This window comes from Crocodylus siamensis, chromosome 1 (assembly GCF_052110815.1).
Source record: "Crocodylus siamensis isolate JL-2025a chromosome 1, ASM5211081v1, whole genome shotgun sequence".
NCBI lineage: Eukaryota > Metazoa > Chordata > Crocodylia > Crocodylidae > Crocodylus > Crocodylus siamensis.
The window spans coordinates 254,476,700-254,503,431 of NC_143395.1; the positions used below are offsets into that span (position 1 = coordinate 254,476,700).

Consider the following 26,732-nt stretch of genomic DNA (forward strand, 5'->3'; position numbering starts at 1 on the left):
TCAATCATTGTTGATCCACTTTCCCCACAGAGGCATGCTCAGATTGTGTCAGCTTCTGACTGAGAGCATGCTCAGTCAGAACCTGACATGAGGTAATCGGACTAGAAATTTCTCTGCGGAGAGCGTTCCGATTGGCCGCTAAATTCAGATAAAAGTTCAGTGAGCCCCTCCCTCGGGGGGAGATTGCAATAGCTGGAGACAGAGGCTGGTGGTCCAGGGACTGTCTCTCAGTCAGGCCCTTAGGCCTATTGATTTCCTCCCTTGATTTGGCACTCTGTGTCCTTAACTGATAGTGATTGAGGCTTTGATTATTCGGCTTTTGATTGACTTCTCGCCATCCTTGACTACGATTTGGATTCTCCTTATACTGATGATTCTCCGGTCACTGGACTGTTTTTGCTTTGGCCTTGACTTTGCCTCCGGATCACCCTCGGTACCTCGACGTGACTCTACTTACCTGGCTTTCGACCTCAACTTTCATCATCAACCATCCATTTGTCCATTGGACTGGCGTCACGACCCCTGTTATTGACCTACGTGTTACAGTTTTGTTTGTCTGTTTACCTCGTTTATGAGCTGTTGACCAGCCCTGGGACTTATCCGACAGGCTTGCCCTGTCAGGGAACCTCGTGGGCCAACAGACCCCTTCGTTGTTCTCTGTTGTTAATACTGTAACTGAAGACATCGCTGCCTACGCCTAAAGCGTAAGTTAAATAAATTCATCTTTGTTCAAATCCACTATGGGTCCATATCTCCTGACTCCACACCAATAATCCCACCTGTCCGTATCTGATTGCCGCCCCGGCCCACCATGACCTTGGGGCCCTCTTACCCCGACAGAAGGCAGCCCTCTGATATATCAAACTTATAAACAGAAAAAAGTTAAAAACAGGAAAAACAATTATCAAAAAACCCCATGACTTACCCTGTGTGAACAACACTACAATCAGAAAAGTGGTCCTCATTGTTTGTTAACAAATAGAAGAGCATATACATTTCCAAACACCAGGCCAAAGACAGGAAAAGAATAACATCATTAAACCAAATTCTGATGTACAATCGGAAATCTCACACGAGACTCCTCTGAATATGCAAGTGCAATTCCAATCACTATTAGCTAAATAGAGAATGTAATTTATTAGAATCTGAACCAATTTTCCTTAAACTCTTGTTGCTATAGTTCTTAAACAGAAACAGACAATCATTAAGGCATCTGTCTATAACCAAGAAAGCAGAAACACTCTAGCTATGCCAGAGCTCCTCTTTAATAAAGACTGTCCTTGATTGTTGTGGGTTTGACTCTCAATTAAATTTCTGTTATACAAATTCACTGGATATTAAAAGTGATTCCTAACCTAACATATAGTACAGTAATCACAACATCACAGTATCACATCATGCAATTAAGTACAAAGATACCAAATTTCACATCCTCCAGCCCACCCAATGTATTTTTATACCTGCATAGCACAGGTTGGCAACTCATGGCTCAAAGACCAGATCTGTCAAGTGACTGAATCAAGCCTGCAGAGCTGGGACAATCATCAGCAATTCTGTGGCGGGGAGAGTGGCAGTAATATCCCTGTACCCCTGAACAGTTTTTCTGCAGTACTGCCTGCTGCCACCCCACTCCTCCCTACTCTTTCACATTCCTCTCCTGTAGCGGTCTCTTCTCTCATCACCAAATCTGTCACTGGTGGCAGCCAGTGCCAGCAGTCAAGGGGTGGCACCAACAGAATGCAAGAGCAAGGGAGCAGCTCTTGGCACAGAGCAAGGGCAACAGGGACCACCTTTTAGAGCCAGGTACCTTATTTCAGCTCAATGCTCCTTAAAGGTTTCTGACCCCTGTTGCACAGCATGTACAGATCCCACAGATGCCAAGCTTTCATTAAAAAATAAGAATCATCTAGCTGTCAGAATAAAAAAATAACCTACCAAATTTGAACTGTGCTAAAACCAAGGCAGTGGTCTCTTTTGGAGTCGGCAAGTAGCCTAAACCAATAGCTCGATTCCCATGAGCATTTCCTGAATGCTCAGTGAACTCTTAAGCCATTCAAGCATCAAGATTAATTCTTTCCTTCCTGCTCATTTTAGAAAATGGAATGGGTCAAGAATGAAATTAACATGGAAGATTACTAGAATCAACTGAAGACAAGCACAGAAGATGAGAGAATACAAAATGGCCCCGGGAATGCTAAAAGAAATGAAGCGGAGAAATAATGCTGATTGTTAAAGGAAGAACACTTTCACACAGCGTGATGCTCATTATGACAAAAGCACTGAAAAATTAAATGCAACATTTCTACCCTTGACTTTTGTCACGAGTTTCAACTACAGTTTGGATTGAAAGTAGCATAAAGCCCACAGACTGCAACTAAAATTGAAATACAGACCTCTCCAGACAACCAATCTCACTCATTATGGGTGAACCAATAGAGATTTTGGGGGCCAATAACGATAGCTGATTTTTAAGGAGGCATATCGGCCGATACCAATTCGATTTCTGATACAGCTGCGTGCAGCTGGTAAGTCTGTTGGGGTGAAAGGGGAGGGCAGGGAGGACAAATTAACACCCCCCCACAGTGAGGGAAGGAGTGGGGCTGGGGAACGTGTTGTCCAGCTGGGGGGTGGCGAGCAGGATGGAGCCGTGGTTCGTCCAGGGGGCACAGGGCAGGGGGGGGGACAACTGCCACGCAATTCAGGAGTGCATGGGCAGGGGGGTGTTGTGCCCCTGATCTGTGCAGGGGGGTGGGGCGGGATACCGCTATGGGCTGAGGCTGTGCTGGGCTCTTCATGGCACATGGGGGCTCCGGGGCCATGCTTGGCGCTGCACTTGTGGCATGTGGGGGCTGTACTTGGGGCAGGTGGCAGCAGCGCTGGGAGGGGGGAGTTACAGGAGTGGCTGCAACCCCCCCCAATCCCCTTCCCAGAGATGCTACCACCTGGCCCGAGTGCAGCCTTGAGCACACCAGGAAGAGCCTGGCGCAGCCCTGGTCCCAGCCTGAAGTGCCATCCTGCCATGCAGATCAGGGGAACAGCACCCCCCCATGCGCTCCTGGGGTGTATGCAATGGTGGGAGCCATCCCCCTCCCCCTCCCCATGCCCGTTGGACAAGCCATGGCTCCATCCCGCACCCCTGCCCCACCCTGCCCCGGCTGAGCAGCACTGACCCCAGCCCCATTCCCTCCCTCACTGCAGGGGGCGCTGATCTGTGCCCTGCCCCATGCTTCTTCCCTCCTCTCCTTCCACCAAAACAGGCATACCAGCTGCACACAGCTCTCCAAGCTGCCTGGCTGAGCTCCTCACTGCCTGCCAATGCATAAGCAGCTGGGGTTGGGGGTAGGTTTAATCAGAGTGGATCCTGGACAGCCACCCTAATTAAAACAGCTCACCATCACATGGATTAAGGCTCCATGCATTTAAAAAAAAAGGCAGTGGGAGGTTTTATATAAACCTCTAAACCTTTATCTAAGCCTTTACTTAAATAAAGCACCCCCAAGGCCATTTTAAAACATGTCGGGGCTTAATACATGTGACAGTGAGGTGATGTTAAAGCATAACAAACCAGGCAAAACACAGTCAAAAGAGACTGCTTCATTAGTCCAGTTATCATTACAGTTAAACACGTCTCTCATTAGGGTTCATAAAGTAAAAGCTGGTCTTCTTGATCTTGAGTATCTTGACTGCCACTCTAAAACTTTGCTGCCCGTCATTTCCACACCTGGGCTAAGATTTTTAGCTAGAGCTAAAAAACAGCCTGCAAGGGTGGAAAATAGAGAAGAGACATTCCAGGGATGGCTAACAGACTGTAACATTGCAGAGGCAAGGACAGTTTAAAGAGTGGGACTTCAGACCATTAAAAGATAGGGTCATTAACTTCTGTGGTGTGCAGAGTCAGAAGCAGGAATCAGGGAAATGATGACGAGCCATGAAGTCATAGAATCCCAGAAGTTGGGCTGGAAGTGATCTCCAGAGGTCATCTAGTCCAAACTGTGCCTGAGGCAGGATCATCCCATACAACCATGATCTAAACCAGAGGCAAGCAAAGTCCAGACCACAGTGGATTTCATTTCCTAGCAACCCCTGCCCTTGTTTCTGTAGCCAGTTTGCATGGGGACCCCAGCAGCAGAGGAACTCTGACAGCGCACTCAGGGTTTCCAGAAGCCAGCCCCAGCAGCACTGGTGCTGCATGCGTCTGGGCAAGAAACTGCTCTGGGGCTGGGATCTTGTGACAGTGACAGCATGGTCCAGAGCTGGGGCAGAGCTGTGATCTACTGCCTGCACAGCCCACGCAGGGGTGTGCACGCAGCGGATCACGGCTCTGCCCCAGCTCTGGACCATGCTGTCACTGCTGCAAGATCACAACCCTGGCTGTGGAGCCACTCCACACCCAGCCGCGTGCCCCACCAACACTGCCGGAGCCAGTCTCCTTGGAAACCCTGGCCCCACCCACAGTGTCACGATGCAGCCACTCCTGGGGCCTCCATAAAAACCAGTGATGTGGGCGAGGCAACTAGGAAATGGAGTCTGGCTGCCAACCGAATCTACCATTTTGCCCACCCCAACCTAAACTCCACATAAGACTACTGTCAACCCTGACACAACACAAATCTAACACCTTAACCTGCCACAGGTAAAGCAGGGGAACCACAGCAGCCAATGCCCTGCTTTTATGAAATGTTGTCTATAAATGCTCAAGAGATCCTGGGCTGAGGGCTACAGAGGAAGACAAACCCCGACAATCGGTCTAACCCTGAACAAAGCATCAAGACCCCTTAGCCAGGAACCTCTGGTCCCAGCAGGAGCATTGGCACAGCCCAGTCACAGTCCCCAATCTTGGTTGTAGCCAACACCCAATGCCTCTGAGGGAAGGCTTAAAAATACCCCGACACATGTCACAGAAAGGGGGGTCAACCAGCCAGGCCCAAAGCCTGGGAAATACCCAAGCAAGAAAATTCCCTCAACTCTGCCTGGTTAGAAACACCTGACCAGTGTTGCCAGGTATACGATAATTATTGTATTTGTACCATAATTTCAATCCTTGTACAATGTATGCTCAATAATGGTAAAAGTGTTCAAAATGTAGGATCATTTCTGACACAGCTATTTGATGTACCATACGCAAAACCCAAGTCATTAGTTTTTTATTAATATATTTTGTATTCCACATCAAGTCAGCTAAATCAGGTCCAAATCGTATTGACTGATCAATACTCAATCTTTCCAAAAACTATTGATTGAGCAGGCAGAATTCAGTCATTCTAGATGCCATGTGTGGTGCTACAACCAGCAAGCATCCTCCATCCCAGCTTTTCACCCTAGGACTTCAGATACTCCTAGAACCATTGGCAGGAATCCTACATACATGCCAAACAGGGAGGTCTTGGGATCCAGATGCCCCCACTTGATCTAAGCCAAAAGGCCACCACCTACTTGATCATGGTATTTCCCCAAATAGTCTTAACTGACTTTCTGGTTTGCTGCCAGCACTTTCTTAGGACAGCTTGCCTCAAAATAAAGAAATGCTTCAATTTTGATAATGTATTTCTCACTCACTGCTGACTTACAGCAAGCAATATAAAGGAAATAAGATTCCTGAAACATGGAAGATACCATATTTTAGCCAATTTTGGAATTATAAACCTCACTGCTAAACAAGAAAGATGTCTACACTTCCCCAGTGGTGTCAGATGGCAGAAAGGCAGAGAAGAGAAACTGCGTCATCTGCACATCAAAGAGCATCTCACCTAAAAGGAGTCTCACAGACCCAGAGGAACAGACATCTACCTTCACCTTCGTCTGTACACAATGATGTTTATTTTCTACCTATGGGGGCTTTTACAATCTTGGATTTCTCCTCAGCCTGAAGAAGGGGAGGCGTGCCTGAAAGCTGGCAGAGAAAGATAATTTTTTTGCTGCTTTCTAGTTGGTCTAATAAAAGGTATCACCTCTGAACCAAAAGTTTTAGAGTTCCATATTCCTATAAAGCAGCAGTTCCCAATCAGTGGCGTACATACCACCAGTGGGACGCAGACAACCTGTCAGTGACACGCGTTAACAGATTTATTATAATTATAGTATATAATCAATATATTATAATTATAATAATTATTTTTTATGACAAAAACTTTCCAGTGGTACTTAAGGTTGAACTGAAACATTTGCTGGTGGTACTTAAGGTCATATTATTTTAAATGGGTGGTGCGCAATCTGTCAGAGACAGGAAGCCACTGTAAATAAAGATTACTGGCATTTTTATTTACATATTTTGTTTCCGTGGACAACACTTTTTCAGTAAATACCAGCAATCTGAGCTTCCAATGCCATAATTTCATATTTAAGACCTACCATCTAGCTTTAAACACTGGGTGGAGAAGGCAGAGGGGATGCAACCGCACACCCTAGACCCCCCTACAGGACATCCCTGCGGGGTGACGGGCAGGTGAGGAAACGGTTGAGGGGAGGGGTGGAACCCTGGGGCCCGCCGCCCGCGGGGGAGGGGCAGGGGCGCAGCACGGGCGGATACCTGAGCCTCGCCAGTGAAGAAGACCTTGGTGCCGATGCGCAGGCAGACCCGCTCCTCGACCGGCCCCTGCCTTCGCTGCCGCCGGGGCGGGGCCGGGGGGAAGGCGGCGCCGCCGCAACCGCAGAAGGTGAAGGAGCAGCGGGTGCGGTAAAGGCGGCGCACAGTGCGGCGGATCAACCCGGCCGGCCGGGCCCCCCAGCGCGCCCACAGATAGAGGTAGCACAGCGTGATCAGCATTGCGCATGCGCCAAGGCAGCCCCCACGCCGCTCGCTTGCCGGCCGGGTCAACTGGAGGCGTTGCCTCGCCGGACCAGGCCACGCCCCCTCCCCGGCTCATGATTGGCTGCCCCCACCGACCTGCCCGCCAGCTCACTCACTTCAGTCGCAAAGAGAAAGAGGGTTGCTGATTGGTCGGGCTCCCTGCCGCTCTGATTGGTTGTGCAGAGGGGAGCGGTTCTGGACTCATTACTGCTCCTCCTGCCCCTTCAACTTCGATTTCAGGAGATGGGCTCTACCCACAGATGCGGATTGGCGGAGGCGGGAGGAAATTTGCATACCCTTCCCCCACAATGCCCTTGGTGTTTAAGCGCGGGAAGAGGTCCAGGAGCTGTCCCATACCCCGCGCGCTGCGGGGGAGCTGAGCTGTGTGTGACTAAGCTGTCCTGTCCATACTGCACCCCACTGGCCCGAGGAACCTGTTCCATGACAAAGGGAATGCTGTGTTTGCTCGGCCTGCATTAAGGGGATGGGGAAAAAAAACCCCAAAACAAAGGAAAAGCAGAGTAATCCTCTGCAGGCATGTAACTGCCACTTCTGGTGCAGAGATGCTAGGGAGTGGGGGTGCGACCTGAGGGGGTCAGTGCCCAGCTTGCTCTGCCCTAGTTATGCTGCTCACCCCATGACCTCATCATCACTCTCCTGCTAAGCCACACAGCATTCATGCTGCTTGATACTGAACACTGCATACCCAGCTCCAGTGATATCTGATACTGACGTAAGGTTTTGTTCTTGCCCAGAAAATGTAAAATTGTATTTATGGGTAGCTCTGGAGCAAATGAGAGTACAAAAGGACAGAGGAAGAGAAGGGACATCTGACGCTACAATACAAATGACTGGAGTGTGAAGCATAATAAAAAAGTGGTATGCCTCTCTCTGCAGACTTCAGTGGCAAAAAACTGATTTGGCATTTTCTAACTCATGGTGCTCTGGAGTGGTGCCAGAGGGCTGGAAGTGGACCTACATGGTTCCCATCTTCAAAAAAGGGAGGAAGGAGGACCTGGGGAACTATAAGCCCGTTAGTCTTACCTCGATCCTTGGTAAGCTTTTTGAGAGAATTATCCTGGCACGTGTCCACGAGGGGCCAGCAGGGGAGATTATGCTTAGGGGCAATCAACACGGGTTCATTAAAGACAGGTCCTGTCGCTCCAACCTGGTGGCCTTCTACAACCAGGTCACAAAATCCTTAGATGCAGGGGTAGCAGTAGACATAGTCTTTCTGGACTTTTGGAAGGCCTTCGACACTGTCTCTCCCTCCGTTCTCATTAAAGAACTGGGGGACTGTGGTGTCAACACCTACACAGTCAAATGGGTCACCAACTGGCTAGAGGGCCGCACCCAGAGAGTGGTGGATGGGTCATTTTTGACCTGGAGGGATGTGGGCAGTGGGGTCCCCCAGCGCTTGGTCCTCGGGCCCTCACTGTTCAACATCTTCATCAGTGACTTGGACGACGGGTAAAAAGCACCCTGTTCAGATTTGCTGATGACACTAAGATGTGGGGGGATGTGGGCACACTAGAAGGGAGTAATAGGCTACAATCAGACCTAGACAGGTTACAGGGGTGGGCAGACAAGAATAGGATGGGATTCAACACTGACAAGTGCAAGGTGCTGCACCTGGGGAGGAAGAACCAGCACCATACCTACAGGCTGGGGAACTCCCCTCTCGTCAGTGCAGAGGCAGAAAAGGATCTTGGAGTCATCATTGATGCCAAGGTGAACATGGGCCGGCAGTGTGGGGAACACAGTCAGGAAGGCCAACCGTACCTTGTCATGCATCCACAGATGCATCTTGAGCAGGTCCAAGGAAGTGGTACTGCCCCTCTATGTGGCACCGGTCAAGCCGCAGCTGGAGTACAGCATCCAGTGCTGGGCGCCGCACTTCAGGAGGGATGTGGACAACATGGAGAGGGTCCAGAAGAGGGCCCCTTGCATGATCAGGGGGCCTACGAGGAGAGGCTATGGGACCTGAACCTGTTCAGCCTCCACAAGAGAAAGTTGAGGGGGGATCTAGTGGCCTGTTACAAACTAGTCAGAGGGGACCAGCAGGCATTGGGGAAGTCCCTGTTCCCCCGAGCACTACCAGGAGTGACTAGGAATAACGGTCACAAGCTGGCAGAGGGTAGATTCAGACTAGACATCAGGAGGTGCTACTTCATGGTCAAGGCGGCTAGGATCCGGAACCAACTTCCAAGAAAAGTGGTGCTGGCTCCTACCCTGGGGGTCTTTAAGACAAGGCTTGACAATCACCTTGCTGGGGTCATTTGACCCCAGTACTCTTTCCTGCCATGGCAGGGGGTCAGACTTGATGATCTGTTCAGATCCCTTCCAACCCTACTAAACTATGAAACACAGCAGCAGCCTCTACACAAGACACTGAATGCACTATCGTTACTGTGTAGTCATTTAGTACTTGCTTATACAACACATAAGTACTAAAGAATTGCAGCAGTGACAATGCATAGGGGGTGCATGTGCACTGGTCCCAATCCTGAGACTGAGCGCTCCATGCTTAGGTGACGGGCAGGTAGAAGCGCTGGTGCCCCCCCACCACGAGCACCAGCCCAGGAGCGAGGCTTCAGGAGAAGTGCTGCTGCCACTTCCGGGTGCCCTACTTGTGCTTCCGGGTCAGTGGGTTTGGCCGCTGCGAGGGCATGTGCCCCCTACCCCCGACTCAGGAGGCACCAGTTGCCTCCTGAGGCACAGGTGTACAGTAATGGGAGTTATTGCAGAGTAGTGTCACCAAATACCTTTTAAGTGACGCTGACTATACAGTAGCTCGTTACTACTATGCAGTAGTGTCACGTCCCGCTTTGAGCCACACTTTATGTTATGCTTTGTGCCACTCGACGCTACTACACAGTAGTAACAAGATACCGCACAGTCAGCATCTGGTGTCAACAGGGCCACAGGTTTTCAACCAGCGTTCTGGGTCACCCTGGGTGCCAGAGAGTGCCATAAACCAGGAAGAGATAAGTCAGCTCTTAGGAGATAAGCAGCTAAGCTAAGGTAAGCAGATAAGTGCAGGCTAAGGCTTGTCCTGTCCTTAATGATACCCCATCCATACTGTCAGGCCCCTCTGCAAGGAGGAAAGCACTGTAATCTCTCAATTCGTTTTTAGGGGTTTTTTAAATCAGGAGCTACTTAATTCACAATAATTATAGACTGGGGGCTTGAGCCCAGGGAGGGATGCCTCACGTCCAAAAAAGGTTGACAGCCACTGTTCTAACAACAGTTTTTTTTCCTTTCATACCAACTAAATATACTAGACATATTTTTATTGCTTTGTCTCAGTTACCTTGCCATTATACCCCTGGAGATGAAAGAAGGTACTATCAAATAACACCTAGTTCATTTCAGTTACTGGGAGACCAGCATGACTTAAAAATGATATTTTAAGTTTTTCATAAATAGCAACACATCTCTAGCAAGTGAATCATATTTTATAAAGCACTGCTTCTCATTTTCTCTAATCTTTTAACTTCTGCCTTCAGTAAATGTGCTGTCTGTATTCTGATTAAACACATTTTTCCTTAACATGGGCAACTGAGTGGCTCAGGATGCTGGCAGCACATTACATACTCTCATCTTTGGATCACTGCGTCACAAATGCAGAGAGATTTGAGTCATCAGCAGTACACACATGTATAACATGGTGACTATAACTCAATTTTCTGGACTAAACATCTGCTTTCTATCACATTAGCAACAAGTCTATTTGCTGTATTAGTTAGCAAATTGTATGCTCTATAAATAAGCACAATAGTAGTAGATTCTAAATATTATAACTGAATTGCTCACCGCATACGCGATTCACGTGGTGTTCAGAAGTTATTCCTGTCTTTCACAAATCGAATGCTGGTTTGTCAGTTGACCCTATCCCAGAATGCATTTATGCATTAAAGGAGCAGCACCAGTAACAATCGTAGAGTGGATTGTTAATTTATCCAGGAGAATTCAAACTTTTTTAGGTTAGCCACCAGAGGGCAAAACGATTACAATTACAAACAGCAAAAGGTTGCAAAAGACACATCAGTTTGTTGCACTGAAGAAAAGTTTATAGAGGCTGTTGAAGGGGGAGAGGCTTATTCATTCAGGGACTGGAATCAAGCATGGGACACAGAAGGAGAGAAAAAGCATGCATGACTCCAAGTCTCTATATACCTATGGTATAAATATGCTCCCATCACTGCTGGAGCAACAGGTATCACCAAAGTATGCCTTACTCCTACAGCTGCATTTATGTTATTTATCACAAAAGTAGCTCCCAAGTAAAGGAATTCATTTCCAAGCAGCAGTTTCTGCCAAGGCTTCTCCGTGGTTAAAGCATTCAGCTCAGTCAAAAGAGCATACACATCAGGTAGGAACATGTGTAACCAGCTTATGTCCAGTAATCTCTGAGCGAGTGGTGAAGGGAGAGTGAGATGCAAAAAAGCAGAAATACAGAAAAAGATAAGGGGTGGGGAGGGGAGACAGAGAAACAAACTGCTGTAGCCAGGCCAAGGCATCATCCAAAAAAGACATGGAATAATGACTAACCATCCTAAAATGTCTCCTCAAGCAGTTTGGCACTGATGAGTCAATGTCAAATAGGCTCATTTGCACTACACCCTTGGCAGTCAAATACCCATATCAACAAATAAATAAAACCCACCACCAAAACTGACACCTTGACTTTTATATTATTTATAGCCATAAAGACCCCTCTCAAACATGAGTTGTCTTTGATTTACCTTTTAACTTCTACAACAAAAAATAATTGTTGATAGCTTTAGAAGAGCTGTGTCATACCAATTAAAATAATCTCTCGCCTCAGGCTACTGGTGAGGAATATTTTAGCTTGTACTGCCACAGCCCTTCTTCTTCCTTCTCTTCAGGCTAGAGGATTTAGGTGGTGTCAACATAGCATCATTCATAGATCCTGTGCTCATTGTGTGCAATGTTACCTTCTGCAGAAAGTCCAAACACGGTGCCACATCAAAGGAAAGGAAAGCAAACAGCCTTTAACCTTGATTCACTTCCTCCACAGAAATTCAATAGAGTACTCCGGTGGCTTTCGAAGCACATTGTAAAGCTTCTGTTTATACCGTCTTACCCTGATGGGGACATACTTTTATTTAACCTTGAGTTAATCCTGCAATGACACTGAATGTGATCTTTATTTTGACACTTGTTTTTAAGTAAGTTTTTAAGTTACTTTTTTTTACTTGGGAGAATAGAACATGTTTTTATAAATCAAATTCTAGCTAGTTTCAAGTCAAGTAGAATGCAGGGTAGATACAACCTTATAGATCAGTAGTTTTCAAACTTTTTTCATTTGCAGGCTCCTAAAAAATTTCCAGTGGAGGTGGAGACCCCTTTGGAAATTGCAAATGGAGGTGTGGACCCCTTTGTGTAAATGTGGGTATTCATATACTTTGGATTGATCATAGTTATCATTCACAGGCCCCTTAGAGTCTGCAGACCCCCAGGGATCCATGGACCACAGGTTGAAAACCACTATTATAGACTAGATAATATACATACATATATACGTACATCATAAGCTTTCATAAATTGAAGCTCCTTTCATCAGATGCTGTGAAAAGACAAATATAGCACACAAAGTCCTGTGTAAAATGAAGTGAGTGATTTGAATACAAAAGGTGGGAAGGGAGGACAGGGAGGAAGGAAGGAGGAGAGCAGTGCTGGGAGAGGGACACAAGCAAAGAACCCGTAGGAACAAAGGGGGAATCACAAAAATGAATCCAGGTAAAGGAATAGGAATTCGTAGTCTCTGTTTAAACCATACTTCACACAATCCAATCCTATTCAAACTGGATTTTTAAAATTTTTCTGCCTGAAAACAGCAATCCTGAGGTCAGCAAAGAAATATCCATGGAAGTTAAAGTGTTCTGCCACGGGCCTTTGTTTCTTTCTGCAACTGATATCAGAACAGTGTTTGTGCCCGTCTGACTTCATGGAGCCTCTCCCGTGTGGCCCTGGAGCGCGCACTAGGGGTCTATCGTGGAGACGACTCCTGCTGTTGTGACATTTTCCCCAGAGGATACCCCAATACTTGCCTCCCACATCTTGGATATTCTGTTCAGTAGTAGGATTCCTTTCTGCAGTGGGAAACGCACAGGGCGTCATCACTAGTAGAAGTTCCTGGGGCTCTATCTCCCCTACACTCCAGCCATGAGCCAGACTACTGGGACTGCTGAACAATGGACAGTTTGACTCTGCTCTGTTATAGTGTCCCACTCCCTCTCTGCCTTTTTCGGCCCTTGGTTGTTGCAACAGCCTTCTTCCCTGCCGCACAGATGTGCTTGAGATGGTGAGATGGCCTCAATGGTGGGTCTAGCCTATCCGTGTCAGGATCTTCTGAGCAGCCTGGCCCACTTAGCCCTCAGCATCTGTCCTTTGGCCTTTTCTCTGACTCTTGGGCTTCAAGGTAAACTGAAAGATAAATAAAGAACTAGAACTCCAAGGAGAGGCCTCCACCCACACTCCACTCACGTGTCCTGCGTTCGCCACCCCTCACCATCCAGGGTGACATGGCCCTTTAAATCAAGCCCTGGGCCCTTCTGCTGGGTCCCTCTCCAGCCCCTCCTTGTAAGCATTGGGAGGCCTCCATTCAGCCCAAGGGATAGTCCTGCAGCCACCTCCCTGCTGTGTCCCTCCAGCTGATTTCTCGCCACCAGCTTTTATCCCCGCCAGGCGACATTCCTTGATGCAGTGAGCAGACTCTTCCGCCCCCCCCCCCCACATTCACTCTCCCACCTGGCTTCCTGGTGAGAAGCTTCAGAGTCCTGCACCCCAGCCACCAGCAGCCAAACATGCATGGGACACGGTGTGATGCAGCATACCAGATAGCCATCCCACCCACCTGCTGCAATTAGCCACTTCTGCCACCACGACACACTGGGAAAGTTGGGGATGGCTGCCCTGGGCTGAGCCCTGCCTGTGGCCAGGATGGACTAATGGTGCCATGACAGCAGCAGCTCATTGCAGCAGACAGAATGACTACTCAGTGTGTATTGTGACCCATCCCATGTAGCCCTGCTTGCTGGCAGCCACAGTACCAGGACTGCACAGCTGTAGCACCAACGGGAAGCCAGGTGTGGGGATTAACATAGGCAATGTGTAGTGGGGGTGCCTCACAGGGCTGGCGCCAGTGCCTGTGGGTACTCACTAGCTGCATCCCTGCCAGTGATGCTGCCAGCAGCATCTGCAGCTGCCCCCGAGACTCAGGAGGCACCAGTTGCCCATGGGGGCAGAGGAGTCTGTGCACTGCGTGGCTTAACCCGAGCCCAGCTATGGTGGAGCAGTGTAAGGTGCAGCCCTCCCTCCTTGAGTTATCAAGGATCAATTTACAGGCCAGATATGCTCCGCAGGCTATATTTTGCTCACCCTTACTTCATAGATTCCTTCTCATGTGTCCATATTATAAAGATCTCATCAGTGTACCTGAGGTATACCAAGGGAATAAGAAGGCAGCTGCAGAAGAACCAGACCTCAAGGTCTGTCATACATATGTTGCCATATTCAGGGGCTATATGTGTGGCCATGGTAGTGCCCTTCATTTGTAGATATAGGGAGTCCCTAGATCTGTTGTGTAAAAGGAAAAAGGAAAGCATAATGGAAATAGCAGCAGTTTTCTCAAGGGGGATTGTGGCAGGCCAGTACAGGGTGCTCTTGCACCGAGTCACCCACCTCACTATGCTCGACCACCTACCAAGCTCCAAGTACCTCCCCAGGGTGCCTCACATCCAGTCATCCCCCTTCCTGAAGCACACCCACAAGCAGCCTGGGGGTACTGATGCCACCACCCAGGGTTTCTGGTCTGTCATAGGGTCTTATGTCCCCTGGGGTACACAGGCTCTGTAGACCTTGAGGGTGCTTGACACACTATGAGATTTTTGGGGTGCTTCGTTTATTCTGAAGCACCAAAAGTAGCTTTCCTTAGTCAGCCAGACCAAGGGGGCACAAAGGCTTACCCGATCCCTCTCTTAGCAAGTTCACTATGCTTATTATAGTGGGGAGCTTCATTGGTTACAGAGAATCAGCTTGGAGAAGGATAAAGGTTAGAGAAGCATCAATGAATAACCTTAGAGCAAGCAGCGTCAGCTTAGTAGCTGGTTGATACACTTCTACATTACAGTAAGCTATACATCTAGATAGGTTTCAGGTAGTTTACTCACTTCAGCATCCTGAGAGAGAGAAAGAGAGTTGCAGATGTTCCATTTGTTGTGTGTGTCTTTATCATGGTTGCTCGCCTCCCCCTGGGCAGTCTTAGGTTTATATAGCCCTTTTGACATCACCCTTCAGGTCCTACCAAGGCAGGCGTTGTCACCTAGGCTTTAGACCCTGCCCCCATGACATGTGGTCATTGCTAAAACAATAGAGAGGTAGAGTTCCCACCCTCTCACCTGAGGGTTTTCACATATGCAGTAACCCAAGGCAACTGAATGACAGACAGGTAAGAAGACAATGACAAAGAAAAGAAAAAAAACTTGTAGAAGAGACAAAGAAGAGACTGGGATGGAAATCCTCCACAGGATAAAGTTCTTTATGGCTTGTAGTCCTTTATCATGGGGGATGTTGGAATATGGAGACATGAAATCCATACTAGCTAATAGCGTATTTGCTGGAAGCTTTTCAATGGAGCCCATTTTCCTTAAGAAATATGTGGTGTCTTCATGCAAACTACTGATTTCTATAAAGCAGAACATATGCATAAGTGTTTCAAAGATAAGGGTGCTAAAGAACAATTATAGCAACAGTACATTGGCAATAAAACATAAATCTTTTAACTAGTACCAAACTGTGTCAGTTGCAAAAATACTCGAATTCTGTTACAAAAAGCACTTTAGCCAAAGGATTAATCCAATTACATACCACACAAATAATTCATGTGTTGAAGGCAGAAAGCATGTGTACTTGTAAAGTAAGAAATGTTCAACACAGATGTTAGAAAAGCAGCAGAAAATATTTCACAAATCAAATTCAGCATTTTTGTCAACATACTTGAGGTAATGATTTATGGACAAGACTCAAAGTACTTTGTTTTCCTTTTGTAGAATATTTTTTCATAGCAAGAAGGTGGGCAAAAATAAATTAACGCAAATATAGAGTAGTGTCACCTTCAGTTAAACACAAAATGGCCTAACTGTACATTAAATGTAAGTATCTCTCTCCAAAGGCAATAAAAAAAACACTTATTGAAACCATCTTTCAGGCTACAAACAGATGTTGCATTTGTCTCTGGTCCAGATGTGCCTGTGTTGGTCCTGGAACAGAAATATCTTGGGATTAATGTGTACACACATTGTCATTCTAATCAAGGTTGTGTGAATGGTTGAACACACTGACAATTCAACGATACAGTTCTGAGATAACCAATCAGACAGGTTGTTATGTCCTGGGATAAACTGTTAGTACTTTTAATCCCATGAATCTTTTTAGGATTTATCCCAGGACAAAAGACATGGAGATCTGAAGGAGTGCGCTTTTCCCAGAATAAAATGGTTTATCCTGAGACAAATGCAAAGTCTGTAGCCTCAGTTGCAATAGAATAGACTGATCCCTGACAGATATAGAACACCCATAAATTCCAAGGAAATCAGAGTCAGGCCTGTTTATGACAACTGAATCAAAACAAAGACAACAGTATGGAAAACACACCCTGAACTCATAGAATAGCATATGGACTGATAAATACTAACAGCTGTCACACAATCAAAGTTCTTCTCATATGGAGTACTTAAAATACTGCTCCTCACATAAATATAATGACATCACAAAAAGCCATACATGTTTTAAATTGGAAAACTGCCAACGGGCTTAATACTGACTTTTTCAAAAAAGTACTTCTCAAGCACTTTTACTACTAATTTACTTAACCCTCTGCCCCCGCAAAAAACCCTATTTTCCTCCATTCACACATCTGTCTCACAAATTACATCCTACCTCTGGTAGAAATTAAAGAAAGAAAACAGTAATAAAATAGCGAAGTTAGAGTATGTTATTTAAAAATGTGGGGACATAGAACAGGTAAATAAAAGTATAGGCAATTATGGTTTCTTTAGAATTGTGTGTCTTTAGAATTGTTTATGCAACAGTATTCAAGTAGTGTTTTTCTGGGTAAGGAAGAAACCCTTAGGGTTAACATTATTCCTGTTTATTTTTCTAGGTAACAGGTGGTAGATGTATGTCAACAAAACCAAATATTCCTAATATAACATTTTAGTTTCTCAATTAATAATGTAGTATTTCAAATTCCAGATTTTGCTGATTTTGGTTGGTGTATTTCAGTGAGCTAGCCACTTGCAGAACTGTTTTTTGTCTGTTAGAATAAAACTTTCTAAAACTGTTAAGCTGACTTCACTGAAACAGTTCTAGTGTCTTCCCACAATTGCGCCGTGTCCCATAAATTTAACCATCTGCCCCCCCACAGATCTGACTGCATTATTATAGGTAGCCATCCACTGTGTAAGGCTTACTTCTTTTTCAGCCAGTAGCATATATTTCCTTCACAGACATTGACTACATAGCTAATTTAGATTTACTTCATTTAAGTAAATTAAATTACTCATGTGCTTAAAACCCTAATCCAGCACTACATAACTGCTGTTGTAGGCTGCCTAGATACATGGAAAGATTTTTTGCTTGGACACCATGCTTTATACTTAATGTATAGTCTGTTTTTTTGAGTACTATTCACTTAATTTTTCTTACAAATATTTTCTAATTGTCTTTTATTTAGTTTACCAAAAATACAGAAAGGATAAAATGCTGTATCTGTTTTTAAATCTGCAGAAAAAGTATACAGCATTGCATTATTTTAGAAATAATTATATTCATGTAGTTAACAAACTGTTATTCTGTATACAAACAACAGAATAAACCTAATTATGCATCCTCAGCCCTTCCCAGAGAAGCATAATAATTACTTACATCTCTAAAATTAAGGTATATATATTAACCATAGGCAACCCATGGATGTGTTGTTATAATAAAAATGGCACCTACTTGTGCAGATTTAATTCCTGCCTATTATTTTCAGGCATCTTCTGTAATAACAGAGTTTTTTAAAATCTATTAATTAATCCAATTTATCAAATAACAAATTTAACATATAAAGATGCATCAATTCCTCTAAGGTGCATAGAATACAAATATCTTTATTTATAACCGCTGTGCTCCTTTACCAAGCCAATGTCCATAGAGGAGTCTTGCATTCTCTTCTTTTCTTTTTGGTCTGTCTGTAGATCCCTAGATTTCATAATCAATGTAAAACTTCTGTGTTTCTTCCTTTCCCAGAACCAAGGTAATTAACCCTGTTACTGCTGCCAGACTTTATGCTTAAAAAACTTGTCTAACTTTTCTCTTAACTAGAGGTGTACTGATATATTGGTTGCATATCAGATCAGCACTGATAAAAGGAAAACTAGCATTATCAGCTAATGGCTTTTTTGGCTGGTGTAACCAATAATGTCACTGATAAATATAATGAGCCTTCTGGCTGGGGTTCCTGGACACCATGTGCATGCATGCAGCTGCCATGCATATGGCCAGGAATGCAGCCGGGCAGCGTGGAGAGCAGTGCTCTGCAGGTAAGTCTGTGGAGGGGGGGTGGCAGATCAAGGCCCCCATGGTGCGGGATGGAGTGGGGCAGGGACTGGGTTTGGTGGGGCTACCCAGCCAGAGAAGTGAATGGGACCCCAGGCCCAGGGTAGGGAGTGGGCTGCTCTCCCAGGGGATGTGTGGAGGGAGGGTAGTTCCCTGCCACTACATGCACCCCCAAGGAGGCATGGGGGGGCACTTTCCCCCCCTGGATTTGTGCATGCCCCTTGTGGGCTTGGGGCCAGGGGTAGCACCAGCCTCTTCCTCGTGTAGGGGCTGACCAGGGGCTGGGCTCAGAGTGGGTGGAAGTGGGGCAGGCTCAGCTGCATGTGGCACGCAATGGTGGTACTAGAAAGAATGGTTACAGGAGGGGGCTAAGGAAAATTTTGAGCTGGCTATAGCCCCCCAAATCCCTCCCTAACACTGCCTCTGCTCAAGGCACTTCACTCTGCTACCTTTCTCTTGGAAGCCCCATCCTGGCTACACCTTCCCCCTGCCTGCCTCACAGCAGGGGCCTCCCAAAGAAAAGGCAGCAGAGCACAGTGTCCTAAGCAGGGGCAGAGCTGGGAGTGGCTTGAGGGGGCTATAGCTACCCTAAAATTTAAGTTAGCCCCCACATACCCACCCCTCCCAGTGCCACTGCCGCTTGCCCTGCAAAGCTGAGCCTGCCTCACACCCACCAGCTCCGAACCCAGCCCCACCCCACTGGGAGGAGGCTGGTGCTACCCCTGGCCCACAAAGGGCAGCCTGCCTCTGCTCCTTGCCCGAATCTGGTAGGGGCACATGCCTCCCCTGGGGGTGCATGCAGCGGCGGAGAGTCACCCCCTTTCCCCACACCCCCTGGTGAGCCACTCATGGCTCCGTCCCACTCCCTGCCCTGGCCCCCTGGGTTCCCGTTCGCTGCCCTGGCTGGGCAGCACCCCCAGCCCCTGCCCCAATCCCTCACCATGGGGGCCTCAATCTGCCCCCCCCACCACTCCTTCCCCTCCACAAACTTACCTGCAGGGCGCTGCTCTCCGCACTGACCAACTGCATTCCTGTAAATTGGTTATCAGATCAGTATCAGCTGATATGGCTGGTTAATAATTGGCTATTGGTATCGGCCAAGAAACTCTTTATCAATGCACAACTACTCCTAAGTATACAGTTGATCCAATAAAAAGTATCACCAAAAACCCCTTGCTTCTCACATGCTTTCAGGAGAAAGGTATTTTCTCAAAGGTCCACACAACTCTTATCCAGGCATTGAGTCCCTCTCTTGGTGATTTTAAATACAAGCTACTGAGATACAGAACTACTGCCACTAGGGTGACAAAAGCTACACAGGGGTGCAGAGAGCCCTAGGACTGGAGGGGTGCAGCTACAGGGGCACAGAAGCCAGCACCAGAGCAGTGCAGAAGTGACAGATGGGCCAATATAGTGATCGGCCTCAGGACTACCCCCATCACAGCTGCCAATCAGGCAATAAATCAGTTCTTGTAAGATATAATAGGCTGTTTGAAATGAGCAACCCAAAGAGATACAATGGGAAGGAAAAGTTGGAATAGGTGAATTTCTATCTAACCCTATTAGTTAAAGGCATGCATTATATAGTTTGAAACAACAAGATCCACAGACCACTGATATTCATTACCATCTTGCTTTGTTGGATGACACTAGGTTTCACTTTCACACACCAAAGAGATCAACCTAAAAAGTAACATTTCCCATTTTAGGGCAGTCATTGAGTCAAGATTTTACATAAGCTCATCTCCCTTTACTCTGGTATTTTTTTTCTTTTGAAATGAGAAGTTAGAACAAATTGTTTTATAATATGAAAGCAGAGATCTTCTTAAAGTCAAGTCACAGTTGTGCTATTTCCAGATTCCACTTTTGACTGATACTTTTCTATTTTGTTTTGTCAAAGATGTACTTTTTAAACATGCATAAAATTTATATTTACACAGACTTTCTCAAGGAACCAAAAATGGGTAGAAAGATAAGTTACTATAGAAGGAAAAAGACAATCCAAGTTATCTCCAATGTAATGTGCTAACTAATGGAAACAAGAGATCCCCATTTCTCCAAACTACTGTAACTGTTATTCTTTCAAAAGAACAGTGACAGCAGCAGATCTTTGAAAAAGTTAGGGTAGACAAAGGAAAACTCATTAAGGCCATCTTTCTCCTTTTTACCTGAAGTCTTGTTTGTTTTAGATAAGTACTCTTTGGGAGTGAAGATAGAGGAGGATCTGAAATGCCAGGACAAGCAGCTAGTTAGACACTGGTACACAAGACTGCAGACAGGTAAGGACTATGGAGAATGCAGCTTCTGACCATTCACTTCAGGCAAGAGTCACTCACATCTGTCACTATTCCAGAGATATGCAGATGCAATTGCTCCATCTAAGAGAGCAATCAGAGAGGTAAGATGCAGAGAAAAGGATGGTATCCTTCCTCACCTTCTTGGCTGTTTTAAATCTCTAACTGAAATACTATTCAGCTAAAATGAGCTAAGGTAGCACTTGCAGAAAGGCAGGCATGTAGTCATTCCAGAAGAAACCTATCCATGGAGAAATCAGTGATTAACACTCTTTGAAATAATACCAGCTGCTAAATTATACCAAAAAATCAGCACTGTCTCTTTTGGAGACAGCAAATTCTAACTATTAAAAACGAAGTTGCTTAGACTTCATATGCACTTTGCCCTCAAATACGTTTTGGAAACTTATCCTATTTCTGAAAAGGCTTTATATATAGCACTGGAGACAGTTAAACTTTGGGTGATGGTGGTTTCTGGAATGGAAGGTTGCAACACAGTTTGGAAAATGTTCTTACTTTTCTAATAAAAAATAAATAAAGCTAGAACTTTTTGATTCAGCTATAAGTACAGGCAATAATAGAGTAACTGATTCCTTGCCCACTGCCAGTTTATTTAGTCTTATCTGTTAGCACTTTGTGTACTGTCAGGTTCCCTGTTACATTTGCTTGTGAATACAGCAAGAATGAAGTGGAAAAATGTTTAAAAAGTAAATGTGATCATAGAACAGTAAAGTATAATTCAATGGCCAAACATAAAGTGCAGTATCTGAGCACACTTAAGGGTTATTCATCTAACTAGATTTAAAACTGGCAATGTCATTGTAATGCAACCCTACGACCAAACTGTAAGGAAAGAAAAATCTACCGTGTAGATCATGTTTACCAACTTAATTTAATTCTGGTCTTGGCACATGTATTTCAAAGCTAGAAATAGCATGTATTTAAAATTACTGTCACTGCACTGAAATACACCTGTTAGTACAGAGTGATAAGGGAGTGCTTTTCATTAACCTTTCAGCAGCCTTACATTATGGAGACCTTGGATTTTGACAGCAAGGGATGTTCAACTGACAAGAAGTCAAGGAACAGTAAGGTTAAGTCTGGAAAAAATAATCATTGAAGGAACTCTGGTGTAAAAAGCAAAACTAATAGAATTTCGGAGGCTTTTTTTAAAAAAGAGCTCAGTGTTATGGCAACAACACGAGAAGCTTTCATTTTTATACCATGATTTGATTTGCATTTTTTTGTTTATTTTTTGTTAAATTACTTCTCAGGATTAAGGTTTAATGTTTAATTTGATTGAGAATGGTGCATGTTTGAAGAGAAAGTTTAAGCAATTGTAGTGCTTGTGTACTCTATACCATCTTTGGAAACTTCAGGCTCTATTTTCCTTACAATGCAAAGTAACATTCATGTTTTGCTACTATCTGGAAGGCATATGTACCATTTTCTCATGTTTTATACTCATATTCTGAAAGTAATTCAAATTAAAACTATAGCAAGACACACTTACAACACAGAAGATTAATACTGGAATTTTTTTTGGCATATATGGGTAGGTAAATTTATAGCCAGCTGGCTACCTGCCTGAATCGCTTCTAAGAAACTATATACTGTTTGCTGGAAAGAAATAACACACAGTAAATTAACAGTACTTCAAACAGAAGATTGTATATAACAGATCAGTAAGATACACAAGGCCATTTTAACATTGACAATAAAGTAGGATAAAGAAAAATGTTACAAGATGCTACGTTATACAATATTTAACAATATATTATGATAATACTGTGCTAGGTATTTTGCAAAAGCATAATAAACGAATCTTCTCTTCTGAATATTTACATGAGGAAAGCAGGAGTGGGAAGGAAGAGCACATAGGGTAACAAATTTAATACTTTAAACCAGTGTTGTCAACTTGTGGTTCACAGATCCCTGATGGGCTGCAGACTATGTCTAAGGGGGCTGCAAAAGATGAGTCGGATCAATCAAAAGTATTTGAAAACCCATACTTACAATCAAAGTAGACTGAGTGAGAATTTTTTCCCATATGAAAAGATAGCATAAGAAACAATGCAAAAACTCTTATGGGAGAAGCAGAGACAGACAACTAACCTGGGCATTGTAGACAATAAGAAGTCTAACTCACCAAAATACACATATCTAAGGAGGTGCAGAAATCTCATATTGTGTTGTTTGAAATAAAGTCAATGATTACATATCTTCCAGATTATATTGTAACTCATACAAAAAGGATGAACTAAGGATGCATCTGCAACTGTACATTTTATATTCTCTGACGTGAGTTTTTAATTGCATAACCTTTACATTCTCTAATGGAGATTTGGTATAAAGTTAGTTTTTTGCAGAATCCGCTTGAAGCCTCTTATAATCCAGAACAGTTTTCTAATCAAATCCTATGGATTAGTGTTTAGTAATAACACCTGTTTGTAAGGGCTTAGTCAGAAAACAGCTATTCCTTGGAAATGCTAGTATGGCAACATGAAGTTATTGAAGTTAAATCTGACATATCTCCCCATTATACGTAGAGTTGAGTCTTGAATTCAGGTTGCCCCAGTTATTATAGGTGCTTGCCTCCAGGAATAATAAATGTTTTCTTGTCCTCCCTCCTCTCCTCCCACAAAATTACATGGCAGGCCAGACTAGCATTCTTTGTACAAATAAGTTATAGTAGAAGTTTGATTTTTTTTTTTAGTATATGCCTTTTTTTCGTTTCAAGATGGCACCCCCCACTTCCAAAAGGAGCACTTCCAGGACAAGGAGAGGGACTTCCGGTGGCAAAGGTTGAGGGTTAGTGGGTGGGGCTTCCAGTCTCCAAATGGCAACCAAAGGGCAGGGCACCCATCAAGGGGCAGGGTTATCCTTGAGGCCCTTAACACCTCACCAAAATTCGTTAAGCAGTCCTCCAGCTGAAATAATTGCCCACCCCTGCAGCATCAGAAGCAGCATGCTAATCACAAAAAGTAGAAAGTTATCTGAAAAATATTACCCTGGCAGATTTTATTTACCCCTTAATTTAACTGATGCAAAAATACGAAGTGAATTAATGCTGCATGCTGAACATGCCTAATACAAAATTACAAAAGTGGGGACATAACCAGTTAAAATACCTAACTGTATATACTTTGTCCTGCCTCTCCACCCAAAATAGTCACCAAGTCACTAAAACCGGCTCTGTCCAGCAGACAACATACAATGACCTTAACTTTGCACCAGTAAAGGATGCCAGACTTCCTGTATCACTTGGACAAAGTACTCAACATCAGAAACCAGTGTCCCTCAGATTCTCATCCATCTATGCATTCTACACAGTTCTAGAAAAATCACACTTGCTCAACTTTCTTCAGTAGCAGCACTTTGTCAAATAGAGACCTCTGCCTGACCCAATATTTGACAGACTCCAAAGACAGGTAAATATAAGTAAGTGTTCAGTTTTAGCATCAAAAGTATCTGCTAGCTGTTGGTGATATGTGACTTTTAGGGAGAAGCCTTTAAGAATGCAGAGGACTCACTCTTTCAAAAAGAAAAGGAAAATAATTAGCTTTTAATATGTAAACTTGTCAATTAGTCTGGAAGAATTCATATATTTTTGTCATGTTTTTTAATTTGCATTACATTTCTTTAGCAGACTCTACTTGCCCAAATCTAAATCCAGAAAGTATCTACACAACATTGGAGAGAAGGTTCTGTCAAGTTTTCCAGTGCAGGCCACAATTCACTTCTACAATGATGATACTGATTCCGAAGATGAGGAGGACAAGGAAGGAATTAAACTTTATCATTAACATTAGTTTGCTTCTGAAACCCATATGAATCAAAATGCAAAAATGACCTCTGAAATGCTTATCAGCATATACCATACAAATTATCAAAAGCTCATGTGATGTTTTTGTGATGCCTTGTCCAAAAAAAAAAATGAGTTGAGTCAATCGGCCATAATCAGAGATGGTTCCATTTCTTTTTGGGAGATTCAAGAGAACAAAACTCTAAAAGCATTTTAGTTCTTTAAATATTAGAGCTCTGTGTGATAGTCAACAAACTGATTCTGATTGGAGTGACAGCTGGAATAAGATTGTTACCATTGTGCTATGATTGGCACAAAGACTCCTAAATATTGTCTTTCTGTGAAGATGAAAATACATGACTGGTTAGGAGACAAAAAAACCTAAATGCACCAATACAGCCTACCTAAGGACTTATTTTCATGGGGAAATTAAGGTAGGATGTGAATTTAGATCAGAAAGGCTGTTTCTGATTAACAGTGTGTGTGAATGCTCTTTTTCTGAATGAGCTCAAACCACTTTCAAACAGCTATTTCAGAATAGCTCCCAAATCAGACAAGCACAAAGCTGGCACTTTGATGGGTGATGAGAAGTGAGAAACTCATACCTAGTGCTTCATCATAGTATCTGGAATTCTGCCTGTTAAATGTCACCAGTTTTCTCCCCATCTAATGAGAAAAATGTTCTGCCATCAATCAGGAAAGGATCACAGAGTCTGAATAATCAAATATAATTTAAATACTAATCAGAAGGCATAAGTGTGCTTTATCTGTTGTCAAAACAGGCATAGACTGGGATCCAGCTCTAGAAGAGCAATACATGTATGAACTAACTGAGAAGGGGAGAGGTATTAAAGAAGATTTTAACAACAGCAAAATTCAGATCTTATTTCACACTTCTCTATGGTTTGGTGGATTTGAACAGCTCCTTACAACTCTATTCTTTGGAAAGCACAGGCATGCATCTTTCTCTGCAATTGAAAACAGTATTGAAAAGACAATCCACATATGGACCTAGGGGTTATCCCCCCCCAGGATAAACTGGTGCCCCTCACTCCCAACCTGCATCCCCCTTGTCCCTGCTAGTGCCCTGCATTCCTGACTCTCAGTCCCTTTCCCTCCCAGTGCCCTTCGTTTCCAAACCACAGCCCCCACCCCAGCCCTGGTGGTGCCCTGTACTCCCAACTTGCAGCCCCCTGTTCCCTCAGTCTTGCTGGAGGGGGCCTCGAGCTGCCCCTCCACACATTCCATTTCATGTGATCTGGCCCCTGCAAGCACACTATTGCCAGGACCTAACAGATGTGCATACATGCAGAGTACTTCTAAAATAGCTGACTATGCAAAAAGTCATCTAATCAGGTAACAGAGTAGGGTGGTCTGCTTCAGAGTGCCTTAAGGAACATGTGTTTTCTCAAGAGTTAATTTTTCACACAGGTGTGAGGCTGGGCTGGGCTGGGGCAAACTCCCCAGCTCCCCGCAGTACCCCAGCTGCGGTAACTGGCAGGGGCCACAAGGTGAAGGGCTCCATACCAGTTGAAGCCAGGCGTAGCAGCCCAGGGAGCACTTTAATTAGAGTTCACACTGGAGCTGGCATCAGGCACATGTATAGGTGCTCACAAGTTCCCTAATGTTCTTTAAAGCAGAGCACCATAATTTGTTACCTGATTAGATGAGAGTTAATTGTCTGCACAATCAACTATTTTACAAATCCTCTGCAGCCATGCATGTATGTTAGGTTATGGCTGTAGAGCACTTTCAGGGGTGAGGCAACTACTTTGTACATAAGATTCACATTCACGTTTTTTATTATTAAATAAAATATAAATAAAAATGTACATTAAAGACAGTAATACTCATCACATTTTCAACTTAGATAAAATGCCTTTTGCATTGTAATTTTTTTTTTGGGTGTTTGGTTAATTTTAGGCTGAAACTTTATATACGAAATATGAGACAGGATTCAAACAGTATTCAGAAAAGTAGTTATTATTTCAGCTGTTACGCACATACCTTAATTATGTTAGGATTGTGTTAAAATATGACCTGTAAAAGCAAGAAAATTAAAGTTAGTTAAAAACTGAGATTCATATCCCAACTTCATTCATGCCATTGTAAATGGAGAGCCTAGTCACCTTACAACAACAAAGCTCCCGTGGATGTAAAGATTTGGGGAAGAACCTTTAATGATATGGCGTTGTACCTTAATACAAGTCTGACTAAA

At 44.4% G+C, this 26,732-nt stretch overlaps 2 protein-coding genes and 1 long non-coding RNA gene across 4 annotated transcripts in view; 2 read left to right on the top strand and 1 right to left on the bottom strand.

Annotated features, from left to right (window-relative positions):
- The window catches only part of LOC149874368 (uncharacterized), a 131,475-nt gene extending 129,266 nt beyond the window's left edge, over positions 1-2,209 (top strand). Inside the window, exon 3 of the long non-coding RNA XR_016443894.1 lies at positions 2,095-2,209. This is a non-coding gene — a long non-coding RNA (uncharacterized LOC149874368). The remainder of the gene's footprint in view (positions 1-2,094) is intronic.
- HLCS (holocarboxylase synthetase) overlaps positions 1-10,735 on the bottom strand; it is a 195,795-nt gene extending 185,060 nt beyond the window's left edge. Inside the window, exon 1 of one of the 2 annotated variants that reach the window (XM_090060519.1) lies at positions 10,604-10,735. Coding sequence is in view for 1 of the 2 variants with exons in the window: in XM_090060511.1 (XP_089916637.1) it covers positions 6,527-6,763 (237 nt within the window). In the remaining variant the exon portion in view is untranslated. Of the gene's footprint in view, positions 1-6,526; positions 7,088-10,603 lie in introns of those variants that run through there. The other variant, XM_090060511.1, reaches the window with a different exon arrangement.
- Positions 10,736-19,495: 8,760 nt separating this feature from the next.
- RIPPLY3 (ripply transcriptional repressor 3) lies at positions 19,496-26,537 on the top strand. The gene is made up of 3 exons (XM_090043422.1): positions 19,496-20,813; positions 21,728-21,797; positions 24,351-26,537. Exons 1-3 carry the CDS (start codon positions 20,704-20,706, stop codon positions 24,513-24,515), a joined length of 345 nt encoding a protein of 114 aa, XP_089899548.1. The 5' UTR covers positions 19,496-20,703; the 3' UTR covers positions 24,516-26,537.
- The last annotated feature ends 195 nt before the right edge of the window (positions 26,538-26,732 follow it).